Here is a 15,173-nt window from a genome sequence, read left to right on the forward strand (position 1 = left end):
TACTTTGTCAGGAGGACAGTCTTCATGGATCCCAAAATGAGGTAGACTTGAACCTGAATTCTCTTCAATAGTTTATGAACTTGTGACATTATTGGCAGATAGCAAGACCCTTAAATTAGGAGGCCCACCAAAGTGTGGGTCCTTGCCTGCCAGCTGGAAAGAATTCACAGCTGAGGCAGAGGGACAGAGTGAAAACTGCTTTTATTTCTCAAAGGAGGAAAAGGAAGGAAAGTACTCTAGCAGGGAGAAGGAAGTAAAGTTCTCAAGTGAGGAAAAGGCACTTGTGTGGGGAGCCGCAGCCAAGATGGCCAGTAAGGGCAGCTACGACCTGTGGATCTTTATGGGAGGCTTTTGCCATCATGTCCTCCTACCTGGTGTGACAGAGCCAGTCAGTCCTCCTTTGAGCTTTTCAGTCCTTGTACAGGCTTTTCCGGTTATTGTCCTGGCATTCGTCAGCTGTCATGGTACTGGTGGGTGTGTCATTTAGCATGTTAATACATTACATTGAGTGTATGATGAAGCCTGAGATCCGCTGGAAGTCAAATACTCCACCATCTTGGGCTCCATAGGTTCTAACCAGTCTTGTTTCTGTCTGTAGCTGCCCCCTGAGACTTAGATAAGAGTAATTGGTTTCTATTTGAGGGAGGGGCAAGGGTATGATCCTGGGGGCAACAGATTTGGTAACAAAAAGGAAAATTGCTTTTAATCAAAATGCCTGCAGTCTGGTAGACCCAGCATCTCCCCCACCCCCACCATAAACTATCTCCAAAGATTCTGTTCAGCCATGACTGTTTTAAAGGGAAATGAAGGAATTATCTCAGTTAATCTCTGAGATAGGTAGTCAGAGTCCTTGCCATGCCCCGGTGCCTGCAGGCTTGTCCTAATCAACGGCTTGAGCCTGCTCTTCTGTGACTCAGGGAGGCCTGGGAGACTTCAGCTTTTCTATAAACAAGAGGCAAGGATGGGGTTGGGGGTGGGTGGCGCCAACAGGGTCCTGCTCGGTATCGACATTGAACAAGTATTTTAGCCCTTCTGAATCCTGGTTTATCTGTTTAAAGTGGGATGAAATCTACCACCTTATAATGTTAGGAAGATTAAACAATTAACAAGGATAAAGTGGTAAGCATGGTACCAGTCATGTAAGTGCCTACTAATATTTGCGCCTTTTCCTTTCTTATCCAATTGTAGATTCCTTTTCAGACAAAACATTTTGATTTACAATTTTTTAAAAAAGGCATTTGTAAGTAGTTTTGAAAATTCTTTCAAAAGTGAACCACCATACTTTAAATGTGCTTTATTTAAAAAAAATTATTCTTACAGAAGGTAACTTAGAAAATCTCAGGCATTTCTAAGCCCTGTACCAGGTATTATTCTTAGTTCAGCGTTAAATTAAAGCTCACAGACAATGTTGAAGTATTTCAGAGATTATATCATTAGATGATGTAGCCAACATCTACTTTTTCAAGTTGTTATGACTGCATTTTTTAATTGCTTAACCGAGTGCATATCAGGTAAAGTGCATCAAAGACAGCGTAACTACTAAAATGAAGCAGACTCACAATGTCTGTTTCATTTCATTTCAAAGCAATAAGCAAATGTAGGAGAACATTTTCATGAATATTTAAAGACAAAAGGCAGCTCATCAACAAATGAAGTAACAATATTCATCATATAAGCAGATTTGGAAACTTTGCAGTTGAGCTGTCAGAATAGCTTAGTCTTAAGGCCACAGTCCAACATGATAGATATCATTTATGTTGCAATTATTTGTGCATTTAGAAATCAATAAATATTCTTGATAGGAAATAGTGCATTCATATTCTAATTTTTTTTCCCCCAAGTGATAGAACCCCAAACACTTGGTAGTAACACTGTCTTTCTTCTGGGCATATCTTGTGCCTCTGAGTTATTAATACTTAAGATGTTCTTGGGAGATAACATATATTACTCTCATTTTAGACAGTCAGGTAGAAGTACAAAGAAGTGAAAGAACAGAATGTTCCGTTTTACTTGTGGCTGGCAGGAAAATGTTAAAGCCCTTCTGACTCACAGACTGACTCACCAGAGGGCAGAATCTTCGATACGTGTTATTTAGTGATTTGCAGAATGACCCTTACATCTAATATCATTACCAGCTTTCTTAGGGTCATCCTGAAAGTATTTGTAGGTGTGGAGTTTTGCGGTAAAGGTCATTATCAGAAAATGGGGGTGGCAGTCATCTGGCGTGGATAAGCTGTTGTGGCAGGTATTGCTGTTTGGTCGTGGTTCTTTTCTGCAGAGTCTAGATTGCACCTCAGAATCCTTCCCAACATATTGCTCAAGGCAGCTACTAACAATTAATCACAGGCCAGAATGCAATTACTTTTCAGGCTTGACTTACTATTTACTAAATTAATTTGCACTAAGAGATTATGAATTTACTTGAAAGTTGAGAGTCTATCATATTCGTGGTCCTATCAGGCCCCAAAGTATATGGGCTTCAGTTTATGCTCTCATACTTTCTTATGGGTCAAATAGACATGCACACGATTGTAAGACAGATTACCTGTATTATTGGTATGAAGGGAATAGAGAAGGATGCAAGATTAATTTTAGCTGGGAAGATTTGTGAGTGTAGTGATTTTGGATTTTGAGGGTAGGACCTTCAAGGTAGTCCTTACAGCTTTAGCAAAAGCATAGGAAGTAGAAACTACAGGATGGATTTTGGGGAATGACAGTGTATCTTGGCTTGAATGTATAGTAACTCTGCAGTGATAGGGTAGAAACGAATAGAGAAGCTTGATCTCTGTGCAGTGGATTTTGGGTTTTATTTTATTGTTCGTAGGCTACGCATGGTTTTTAATTGTAGAATGACATGATCAGATCTGTGCTTTGAGAGTGGCTGTTGACAGTTTGACTAGAAGTGGGGTCAGAATCTTGATAACATAGCAAGCCTTTGTAGTAATGCAGAAAGAGATGGTGAGGGTAAGAACTAGAATTATGGAATGGAAATGGTGAATTTAATAAAATTTTAACAATAAAATTGATAAGTGAAACATTAAATTGAGATTGAAGTCGAGAAATTTAAATGGTAATTTATGAAAAAATAATGTCTATTGACTAAAAAAAATCCTTTTTTCCCCAAACATCCATTTTTATGTTTTTTAAGTATATTTTATATAATATTTAACAGAATTTTAAATAATTTTTTGGCTAGATTGAGCCTTTGTTAAGAGTCTTGTTTGATACTGAATAAATTTTTTTTAAATGCAGTTTTTTCGTTAAAACTTTTTAAACAGCAATTGTATGAGCATATTTAAAATATTTAAACAGTAATTATTTAAAGGTGAAAAGAAGTCTTCCCTTCACCTAATTCTCACTTCCCTAATGGTAATCACCATTAACAGTTTGTTAAATATACAGGTGCACACACATCTCTGTGTAATCTTTTTCTTTCTTTCTCTCTTTCTTTCTCTTTTCTTTCTTTCTTTCTCTCTTTCTTTCTCTCTTTCTTTCTCTCTTTCTCTCTTTCTTTCTTTCTTTCTCTTTTTTTCTCTTTCTTTCTCTTTTCTTTCTTTCTTTCTTTCTTTTCTTTCTTTCTTTCTTTCTCTTTCTTTCTTTCTTTTTCTCTGTCTCTCTTTCTTTTTCTCTGTCTCTCTTTCTCTCTTTCTTTCTCTCTTTCTTTCTTTCTACCTACCTACCTACCATGTTACTTGTATAAAAATGGGATCCAGTGTACAAGATCTTGAAGTAGCAAAAATGAACATGTTCATTTACTTGTCCTGAAGGTTGTCTTTCTGTAGTATACAATAACAAAAAGCAAAAGCATATAAACTTGAAACTTTGCATAGTAATCAAAATTTTAGTATTCTATCTTACTTAGGAATGATCTAGCAAGCCAATGATTATCTGTTAATTAATTCAGTTTAATATTAGTCTAAGGTTTTCAATTGCCTTAAAGTTCTTTGAAGTTATCTGTAAGCTGGTATACTATATAAAGCATAATTACTGTTGAAATAAAAAATTTGTCAGAATAATCATTCAGTTTGAATACAGTTTTACATTTTCATAATCTGAAACATGGTGTATGAGTAATATTGGCTTATTTGATCAATAAGCCTATATACATTTTACAAAGTTACTCTAGTGGAATTGAAATGTATGCTTATTCTTAACTGGTAAAAGAAGCAAAAGATAAACATATTTTATTAACTAGTTTTGTTCGCCATTTACCGTATTAATTTTATGAACTTGGCTCTTAAAACCTTTCTGAGTTAATTTCTATAAGAATAATTTTAAAAAGTATAACACATGTAAAATATTAGAATATCAGTTTCATTGTTTTCTCAGAATTTTGGTAATGTTCAGTTTATATAAATAGTGCATTTTTATCTCTATAAGCCAGTCAGAACGGAGCTGCTTTTAGAGATGTATAATCCAATTTATTAATACCCTTTCTGAGTAGGAAAGCATTATGTACTCACAATGAGAGGTAAAGACCTTTTTAAATTAATAGACATATAGCCTTATAGACACTGAGAGAGCTTATCTTTTCTAATACTACAATTTCACCCTGGCTGCAGAGTCAATTCAGAAACCCGAACTTTGATCTTTCCAGACACCAAAGAGCTATTCTCCTTCCTAGTTGGCGTGAAATTCTCAATTGATTTGAGCTCAAGATAGGTAAACAAGAGAGCTAAATGAACAAATAACTAATGAAACAGATTCTCCTTTTTCTCTCACCCAACACAGAGTAGATATGTGTATACCATTAATTTGTTTACAGATCACTGAATGGCAGTCCATAAAATCAAATTCTCTATCATTATTGTCACCAATGGGGAATAACTTATTTACTGCAAATAAACTGAAACAAAAACAAAACAAAATTTACAAAGTGGAAAGTTAAAGTAGGAAGCAAAATTAGCAAAGTTCTATTGCTCTTAATTCACTTCTGGGAGACAAGAAAAAATATACCCATGAGGTGTGCTGTTCTGGCAAAGAAATTACCTAGCTGTGTCAGGTGAGTATCTTGGTGCAACTTCCAAAACTATTAAGGAATAAGCTTTAGAAGAGAATTAAATCATAACCCCCATTTCATTATAAAATGAACACATATTGAAGATTTTATTTATCTTATTATTAATGAGGGAGTCAGAGGTATGTTATAGCTGGTTCAAAGGAGAATGTAAAGAACAGGTACATTTACTGATCAGGAATATTGAAGTGAATTTGCAAATGGATGCAAAACTGACTTCTTCCGCCATGGTGGAAGCCAACTGAAATGGGCAGAATTGATTTGTATTGTCTGTAGACAAGAATTGTTTGCTTTCCCATTAGTTTTCTACATGTTAACCTCCATCTTTACAGAATTGTAAAATAGCCCAATGACAATTCCTATAGGTTTTAATTATCTCTAGAGGCTGCAGCATTTCATTGGAAGGATCTTTTTTGTTTATTCAAAAGTCTTAACATTTTCTTTACAAAGTAAATTTTTTTCAGTCTGTATTCCTGAAGAATTATTTCTTTATCCTTGATATTTTATTAGTTTAATTTGGATATGTATTTGGACCTATGGTTTAGTGTATTTTTCTTTCCCTTCTGTAGATTTTTTTTTTTCCACCTTTCTTTTAGGGATATTTTCTATTATGTCTGCCTGCTTTTTCTCTTCTGTTTGCTTAGTTATTCTGCTTCAGGAATACTAATTATCTTTCAGTCTCTGTCCTACATATTTTATCTAATTGCCTTGGTATCTTTGTCCTTTTTTCTCCTCAATACTTAGGTTGTCTTAGATTTTCCCCTTTGCCATTTATTTGTTTTCAGTCTTTGGTTCTTTTTCTTGCTTTTTTTCAGATTCATTGTTCTTCCTGATTGATTTCCTTAGCTCCATAACTTTTCTTTTCGATGTACCTGTTTTGTCTTTTAATCTTTGAGCTTTTGATTTTAAATGTATGTTTTTACTAGGTTGTTCTGTTACAGAGAATTCACTGGGGATTCCCTTATTTTCTTGTGTTACGTTTTCTTTCAGACAAGGTTCTTCTTCTGTGTGCTGTAGTCATTATTTGTCTCTCTCCTTTCACCCTCTTGACTTGGATGGCGAAGTCAAGACTCTGTATCTGCCCTAACGTGGGTGAATTCTCCTTGACACCTTTCCCAGCTTAGCCGTGACTTTGTCTCCTCCTTTGACTGCACCCCCTCAATACACCCTTTGGGCGGTGTGTGTTATTCTCTGTCTGCTTCTCTGTAGTTGAAGGGTATAAGGTGGCATTGGCAGGAGAGCTCTCCTGGGGCCCCAGGCTCTCCCGTCTCCTTAGATTTTGTTAAGTGTCCTGTACTGGCCCTATTCCATCCTGCGGAGGGTGTAACATTTCTAGAGGTTTCAGACCCTTCCCTCAACTCAGAAGAGTACCTTGGAAGTCGACAGACTCTGGTGGCCACACTGCCTCAGCTGACGTTTCAAAGCTTCTGGGCTAAAGGTATTCTGGGCTTTTCTAGGGCATGCCACATCGGGTATTTCTTTCCAAACTGGAAAATATTTATTAAGTTTTTCACCTTTTATTAACTCACCAAATTTTTCTCATTACTGCTTCTAGGCAGTATAATCAGACTAGGAGCCAGACCACACTGTACAGAATCTTTTTCTGGCCACTACTTTGTAAAATTTAGAGGTTCTTAGTTTAAGCATCTTCTTGTTTGACGGAAAAATTTTTAGGCTGAAAAATTACACACTCACACACACAAGTGTGTGTATATTCTGTCCTTTTTATTAGTTATTGGGGTAGGAAGTTCTGTAATTCTGTTTCACTCCACTGTCTTTACTTGAAAGTCTGTATGGTTTTCTGAATGTTTACGTCAGACATAATTAATAATGTATGCATTCTAGAAAGCCTCTAATTCTTAAGATCAGGGACGACTTGAAATCGATTTTTTTAAATTAAAAAAACAAAACCAACAAATTAAAGACGATGTTTTAAGATCTCTCTATATATATATCTAAAAAAATCAACGACCCCAAGGCATGCGTTTTTCTTTTATTTGAATTTTGCTCTTGTGTGTGGTCTTACAAAATTTTTGTATAACTGCAGTGAGCGTGTAGTGACCGTATTATATTCCTGTTAATACTAGGACATTTTAATGTTTTTATCTCATCTTTGTAATCTCATCATGTGATATAATTTATTAAGTAGTTACTCAAACAGAAGACATTGGTTTCTAGTTTTATGCTCTCGTTTGTTTGTTGAATCTTTTTGTGTTTGTTGTTTTTTATTGTCTCTAAAATAAAATTGAGAGGTTAGATTAATGGACTAATCAATGTTTATTAACTCACTGTACTTCTTACCCTGGCACTAACTGTAGTGCATGTTTATATTGCTGGGTAGAAATTCTTTTGAGGTAGTTGCTTAAAATGACAGCTGATAATGTCAGCTCTTAATACCAAAAGACTCTTTTTGGTGCTGTTCTGTTCTTTACCTACATCCTTCTCATAAATTTAAAAATGAAAGTTTTAAAATGTATCCCAGTTTTTATAAGCTCATGTGTGCTTTAAAAACAACAACAACAACAACAAATCAAAAGCTTTTATTTTTAAAGGAGATAATATTACCCAAAGTGAAAAAATAATTTGGATTGGAAATTGGAAGATGTGCTATAGAAGTTTTTTTAATACAGATTTGGTAGTCTAATTTTATTATTTCTTGATTTTGCTATCATCATTCATAGCCCAAGGTTATAAAAGTGCTTACAAAAATGTTCTTTGTTTTCTTCTAACATAAAGTTGTTAATTCGTGCATTCAGTATTTATTGAGTTCTATAGGAATCATGAGTAGCTTATGGGCTTTGGTGCATTTAATTATGTAAGAATATGCATTCATATTGTGCAATAATCCATGTAATTATCCTTATTTAGGAATGTTTAATCTACTTTTTTGTCTCCTCAGATTCTGTCAAATTTTAAGAACAAATGCACCTTATAGCTCATGGAAGAAAAAACACAAATCAAGACTTTTTTGGGTTCCAAGTTGCCAAAGTATGGAGCAAAATCTGTGAGAAGTACACTGCAGCCAATGCCAAATGGGAAACCTGTTAATTTATTGGGAACTTCCAAGAGTAGCAACGCCAAAAGTTACATCAAAAGTAATGGCACTGATTGTTCGTCATCCCATTCATTTAATTGGAGAACGGCAAATAAATACCAGTTCAGTGCGCAAAGTCCCGAAGAGCCTAGCAGTACTCAGAGTTCACATGATAGCGTAACTGATCCTGAGAAACATGCACCTGCTCAAGGAATGTTTGATAGAAATGGGATAAAGGGAGGTCTGAAAAGTATTTCTTTACTCACATCAAAGTTAGTAAAGCCACCCACTATGTTTGTGTCATCTACAGAGGAGTTAAACCAGAAGTCTTTGTCTGGACCATCTAATTTGGGTAAATTCACCAAAGGCACATTATTAGGAAGGACTTCATATGCTTCGGTCAGTGCTCCAAAGTCACAGTTGAATGGCTTTTATGGAAACCGGTCAGCTGGTAGCATCCAAAGGCCTAGAGCAAACTCCTGTGCCACCCGCAACAGTTCTGGAGAAAGCTTAGCACAATCCCTAGACAATATTAAATCTCTTGCTTGTGAAAAAATGGTAAGGTCACAAAGTTTTTCACATTCCATTCAGAATTCATTCCTTCCACCTTCATCTATAACCAGATCACATTCCTTCAATAGAGCTGCAGATCTTACAAAGCCTTATCAGAGCCAACAACTACCCATTAGAGTGCCTCTGAGGTCAAGTATGCTAACCAGAAATTCCCGGCCGTCAGAAGTACTCAATGGGAACGAACATTTAGGGTATGGGATTAATAGGCCTTATGCTGCTGGTGGAAAGAAGCTGGCTTTACCGAATGGTCCGGGTGTAACTTCCACTTTGGGTTATAGAATGATTCATCCCTCTCTACTGAAATCAAGCCGACCTCCATTTTCTGGGACTATCACAGTTGATGGCAATAAAAATTCACCTGCTGACGTGTGTATAGAGGAAGATGCTGCCCTTGTGGCTAATGACAGAGCTACTGAAAAAAACCAAGAACGAATTGAAAATGCTAATTATAGAACAGAAAATGACCAGACCATGAAGCACGATGCTAAAATTAGATACTTGAGTGATGATGTGGATGACATTTCCTTGTCTTCTCTGTCATCTTCTGATAAAAATGATTTAAGTGAAGACTTTAGTGATGATTTTATAGACATAGAAGACTCCAACAGAACTAGAATAACTCCAGAAGAAATTTCTCTCAAAGAAGAAAAGCATGAAACTGTACCACCAAAGGACATATTTGATACCCCCAAGGAAAATGAAAAATCCTTCAGTAAAACTGATGAATGGATTGATATAAGTGTCTCTGGTAAATATTAATGTCCTAAATTCTTTTTTTTTTTTTTTTTTTTTTTTTTTTTTTTTTTTTTTTTTGCTCTCCTCCGAGATAATATAACTGAATTTACACTTAGGATTCTCTTTTGATTGATTCCAAGATACTAACAGTTTCCTGGAGGGATGGATCTAGATAAAATTGGAATGGGGCAATGTTTGCCTTCCTTGTGACTTTCGTTCCTGTTTTTCACTCTAAAACAATATCTATAAAAACAGTCTTCCCTAAAGTATCTTACTTTTGTTCTTCTTTGACTATCATACACATCCTACCTGCTTCAAAATTGTTTTTTTCTGCTTCCTCCAGTCAATAGCAAGCCATTTTAAAGCATCTCCTCCCTTCACTGCTATTTGTTAAGAATAAAGCTGTACCAAAGGGTAAATGAACTTTTATGTCCAATCTAATTAATTTTTTTAATCTTAGGCAATGCTCATTTTATTTGAAGGAAGACATAGATTTTTTGCTTAGCAAACTTACTAGTTATACGTTCAGAGGAGCTTTAGTTATTTTTTTATTTGAGGAAAGTGATATAACACCTGCTACACATTTCCTCTTATACTTGGTTATCCTGGTGCTAAATGCTGGGAAAAAATGTGTGTGCATATCTAGCCTGAGAAAAGAACAAACTGAGGGATTGACTGTGGGCAAGTAGTCTGGTCAAAGGACTAGGCAGGCCCTCCCCAAAGACATGCATGAACTCTTTACTGTGGGAAAGTCTTCTAGTTAGGAGTGACTGCTGGAGCAAGTTATTTCCTTATAAGGAGGCAACAGTTAAATGATAATACACAGAGTGAGGAGTTTCCTGAGCAGTCCTTAAAAATAAATATCTTAGGAAATATTAAAAGAATATGAGGCTTACATTTCTAGAAATATGATAGAAGTGAAAGATGGCTCTGAATTTTCTTTATGTCTATTGGGAAACAGGTTATTTTTAAGATTTTGTGTCTTGACTTTTTTTGTCTCGATTTAGAAAATACTAGTTACGTAGGCTTTTTTTGGCCTACTTTTTGCTCTATGTAACATAACAGATTATTAGAGCTTGTATTTTCTGAACCTGAGAAATAATTATATTTTTGTGAATTAATAACCTTTTTTTTTTTTTCTGTCTCTTAAAAAATCAGTTGAAGACAGGAGTGAATGTTCAAAACATACATCTGGGAATAACTTGGTTTCACCAGATACAGATTACAGAGCTGGTTCTTCGTTTGAACTCTCTCCATCTGATAGCTCTGATGGGACGTACATGTGGGATGAAGAGGGCTTGGAGCCCATTGGAAATATCCACCCAGTTGGGAGCTATGAGTCCTCCGAGATGAACAGCATAGTATGTATGGATTTATATACCCTTTTGGAACGTTTTGTTTGCCTTCCTATTGAGAGACTTGGGATGTTGATTGGAATTTTTAAGTTTATGAATTAACTCCTAGTTTGAGAAAATGGGAGTTCATATCTGTTAAGGGCTTATGAAACATTTGGTCTTAATATTGAATAAAGCATATTTTCATATACACATATTTCTAATATAGTTGACCCTTGAACAACATGGGTTTGAACTGCGTGGATCCACTCATGTGAATTTTTTTCAGTAAATACTGCAGCACTACACGATCCGTGGTTGGTTGAATGTGTGGATGCAGAGCTGTGGATACAGAGGGACTGCAGGTGTGGAGGGCTGACTGTAAGTTACATGCAGATTTTCTGCTCTGGGTGGGGTCAGTACCCTAACTCTCTCTGTTGTTCAAGGATCAACTGTACATAGATAAATGCGCACACATACACACACGCACACGCACCCACACCCACACCCACACAGACGCACTATACCATTCAGATTTAGCTAGGCTAGTGGTTCTCAAAGTAGGGGAAGGCAATGCCTGGAGACATTTTTGGTTGTCACACTGAGGGGTGCTGCTGGCAACTAATGAGTAGACACTGGGGTTGCTACCTGTGTCCTGTAATGCACAAGACAGCACCTACAACAAAGAATCACTCAGCCCAAGATGTCAGTAGTGCTGCTGTTGAGAATCCCTGGTCGAGGCTGTGCTGATGTCGCATTCTCAGTGCCAGCTCTTAGTGGCTTAACACAATAAAAGCTTATTTTTTACTCTTGAAAAGTCTGTGGTGGAGCTGGACAACTCTCTAGGGCAACAGCCTTCAGCGTTCTAAGCTGCTTTGATGCTGGGGCCTTCACCAACTCCTTTTGAGGCCCCTTGTCCCTGGTAGTGAGTGGTGGAGGATCTCACACCTACAGTTACTGGCTTTGGCCTGTAGGTGGCATATGGCACTTTTATTCACAACATATTGACCCAAACTGATCTTACGTACTGAATGGGCAGGAAGTGTAATTTTACTGTGTGCCTGGAAGATGAGGCAACCAGATATGGATGAGACTTACCACATATTTATACATGCATATATTAAGAAACATTGCAAGTAATGTGGACTGTATGCCATATGAGTGACGTGTAGTCGATGTGATTAAAGTTACTTCCTGTTATTGCTCAGTATATAAAATACGATTTTACAGTAGTAGTATGGGAAGTTTGGTAGTCTTTGTGGGTATATTAAATTACAAATGGATATCAGAAGATGTAATTTTCTGCACTCATAAACCTGTGACTTGGAAAATACAAATATTGTTACCCGAGGCTTGTTAAGTTGCACAAACATGGAGAGGATACACACTTAATTCAGAGTCAGCATTTCTGTCTCATTAGATAAAGGAAGTTCATAAAAGACTGCATTTTAGGGCCTTACATGCTTTCTTCCTAGGACTTTTTAAGTGAGTATGATTGAAGTGGAAATGAGCATTGTGTCCAGCAGATGGCAGCAGTAAGCCACTCAGTACCTGATATTTTTTGGATAGTTCGCTGTTCCTGTAACTTAAATGATGAAATAACTTCTAAAAGATTTCAGTACACACCTGGATTGACCATTAGTCTCTAAGAGACATGAAGTTCCTCCATGACCATTTGGCTTGTGTTTTTTGAATGCGAAGCAACAAAAGTTCTTTCTGTGCTTTGGAACAAAACAGTGTCATTCTGTTCAGATCTAAGAGGAAAATTGAGAAAGGATGGAGAATTGATGGCAAAAGTTGAAAAGAGTGTGTTGAGACATACTATGATAATGGATTTACCATTTTTGCTCTAAAATGCTATCATTTTCTGCTTTTTATATTTTAAGTTAATGTTGTTAGATATGTAGCTATTCAGAATTGTTTCCTTGGTGAATTGGACTTTTAGTCACTGTTTATCCTCTCTAACCCTCATTAGGGTTTTTGTCTTAAGGCCTCTTTTTTTTCAGAATTTTACCAGTTTTTTAAATATATTTTCCAACCTGTTACTATCAACCTTACCAATATATAACTAATAGATTATTATTTTAAAACAGTACAATCTGTCTTTGTCTTTTTCTTTTAATCAGTGAGTTCAATTCTTTGTTTGCATTTATTGATATACTTGGAATTCACTCTGTCATCTTATATTTTTATTTAAATTGTCTTTTTCTGTTTCTTCTTTCTCTCTTTTTTTTCTAAAATAGTTTATCTGACTTAACACCAAAAGAACTTTAGCACATTCTCATTTTTCTTTGTCTCTTCATTGCCTCTCACCAGAGTCATTTCCTGATCTCATGTCCTCCCCCTACCAGCGCCACCATGGCTGTTCCTTGCATCAGTGCTCATTCCAGTCCAGGTCCAGATAAGGAGCTTTCACTAGAGTGTTAGTAAACCAGGTCTACTGCTAAAACACAGTGTAGTTCAAACCCATTATTTAGTTCAGCTGACTTTCTCTTTGAAGAAAGCGGTGTCTTGATACACAGTCTGATACAAGCTCCTTATCTTGTCACGGACCCTAACAAATAGTTTGCATAGCACTTGTCTAGAATCAAGACTATTTTTTGTTTTGTTTTGTTTAAATACTATCAGTGGTTTGTTGAGGTATCATTTAAATGTAATACAGTGCACAAGTCTTTAGTATACAGCTAGGGAATTTTGAAAATGTTTAACAATCAGCCACATTTAGGATATAGAGTATTTTCATCTCACCCCAATATTTCCTGTGCTCTTTGGTCATTCTCTTACCCAGCCCCAACCCTGCCCCAGGTGCAACTACTGTTCTGATTTCTGTCGTTATAGATTAGTTTTGCCTATTCTTGAATTCAATATAAGTAGAGTTATAGACACGTGCTGTTTATGTCTGGCTTCTTCCAATCAATGTTACGTGCATATTTATTAGTTGTAGTTTGCTCATTCTTTTTGTTACATAATATTCCATTGTGTGAATATACTACAATTTGTTTTGTCGTACTGTTGATAGACATTTAGGTTGTGTCTGGTTTTTGGCTATTGCTCCTACTCTGAAGATTTTGCATTATGTTTTTTGGTGAACATTTATGCATTTCTGTTTGTAAAATATGTGGGAGAGGAATCCCTGGATTACAGGTTATACTTATGTCCGTATCTCTAGATGCTTTTAGTTTTCCAAAGTGGTTGTAACCAGTTTACACTCCCGCTAGCAGTAAGTGAGCCTTCCAGAAATTCCACTTCCTAGTCTATACCTGGTGTTGTCTGTCTTTTTGTAGTTTTGCTCTTCTGGTGGGGTATAGTAGTATTGCATTGAGATTTTTGTCTTGTGTTTTGTAATAACTGCTTGACTATTTGCCATTAGGATACCCTCTTTTGTGAAGTGCCTTCTGTTGGTCTGTATGTATTTTTTAATTGACTTGTAAAAATCCTTCTTATATTTGGATATCAATTTTTTTATGTACATACGTATACCCATGTATGTGTATACAGTTTATATATGTGGATTGCTTTTACATCTCTTAACAGTACCTTATGAAGAATAGAAGTTAACCATTTACCATTTTTTCCTTTATTATTAATACTTTTTTGAACTGTAAGAATTTTTTGTCTACCCTAAGGTCATGAAGATGTATTCCAATGTTTATTTTTAAAAGCTTTGTCTTTTAACCTTTCATGTTTAGATTTACAAGCTATCTGGGAGTCATTTTTGTGCATGGTGTGCACAGGCAGAGGTCAAGATTAATTTTTTTTCTTTTTGGAAACATCTTTTCCCCACTCTATTGCAGGGTTATCTTTGTTATAATTCAGTAACTGTGTGTGTGTGTGTATATATATATATATACATATAGGCTCACTTTTAGTACGTTGGTCTCTTTGTTTAAGCAGTGTAGCACTGACACAAGATAATTATTGTAGTTTTAAAATAAGTATTGACAGCTCGTAGTGTAAATCTTACAACTTTGTTCTTTTCCAGGGTTTCTCTAGTTGGCTTTTTGTAATCTATTTAAATGTTAGAAGGAATTTGTCAATTTCTACAAAGAACCTGCAGGGATTTTGAATGGGATTGCATTGGATTTATAGATCAATTTGGGGGAGAAATGACATTTACTATAGTGAGTCTTTCATTTTATGAATTAGGTCTGTTTCTCCATTTATTTGGAACTTTGAGAAGTATTTATTGCTAATGTTTATACTTTTCTGTAAAATTTTATACATATTTGCCTTATTTATAGGTATTTTATTTTGTTGCTATAAATGGTACTTTAAAAGTTTTATTTTCTAAGTTTTTGTTTTATATGTAAGTATACTTGATTTTGTATTTTGAACCAGTTTTTCAGAAACCTTGGTAAATTCACTTATTTGTTTTAATAATTTGCCTGTGGATGCTTTTGGAATTTCTACATATACTATATAATGATTCCATTTGCAAAGACTCTGTCCCCCATCGCTATCCTTTTTGTTCTGGTTAGGA

General features: G+C 35.7%; 1 protein-coding gene across 4 annotated transcripts in view; it reads left to right on the top strand.

The window, feature by feature from the left end:
- CCSER2 (coiled-coil serine rich protein 2) overlaps positions 1 to 15,173 on the top strand; it is a 121,648-nt gene that overhangs the window by 19,289 nt on the left and 87,186 nt on the right. For all 4 annotated transcript variants that reach the window (XM_074374322.1, XM_074374323.1, XM_074374321.1 and 1 more), the window contains exons 2-3: positions 7,917 to 9,372; positions 10,518 to 10,720. In XM_074374322.1, coding sequence (XP_074230423.1) covers positions 7,956 to 9,372; positions 10,518 to 10,720 — 1,620 coding nt within the window. In that variant the 5' untranslated portion in view covers positions 7,917 to 7,955. The remainder of the gene's footprint in view (positions 1 to 7,916; positions 9,373 to 10,517; positions 10,721 to 15,173) is intronic.

This window comes from Camelus bactrianus, chromosome 11 (genome assembly GCF_048773025.1).
Source record: "Camelus bactrianus isolate YW-2024 breed Bactrian camel chromosome 11, ASM4877302v1, whole genome shotgun sequence".
In the NCBI taxonomy this organism is placed as follows: domain Eukaryota; kingdom Metazoa; phylum Chordata; class Mammalia; order Artiodactyla; family Camelidae; genus Camelus; species Camelus bactrianus.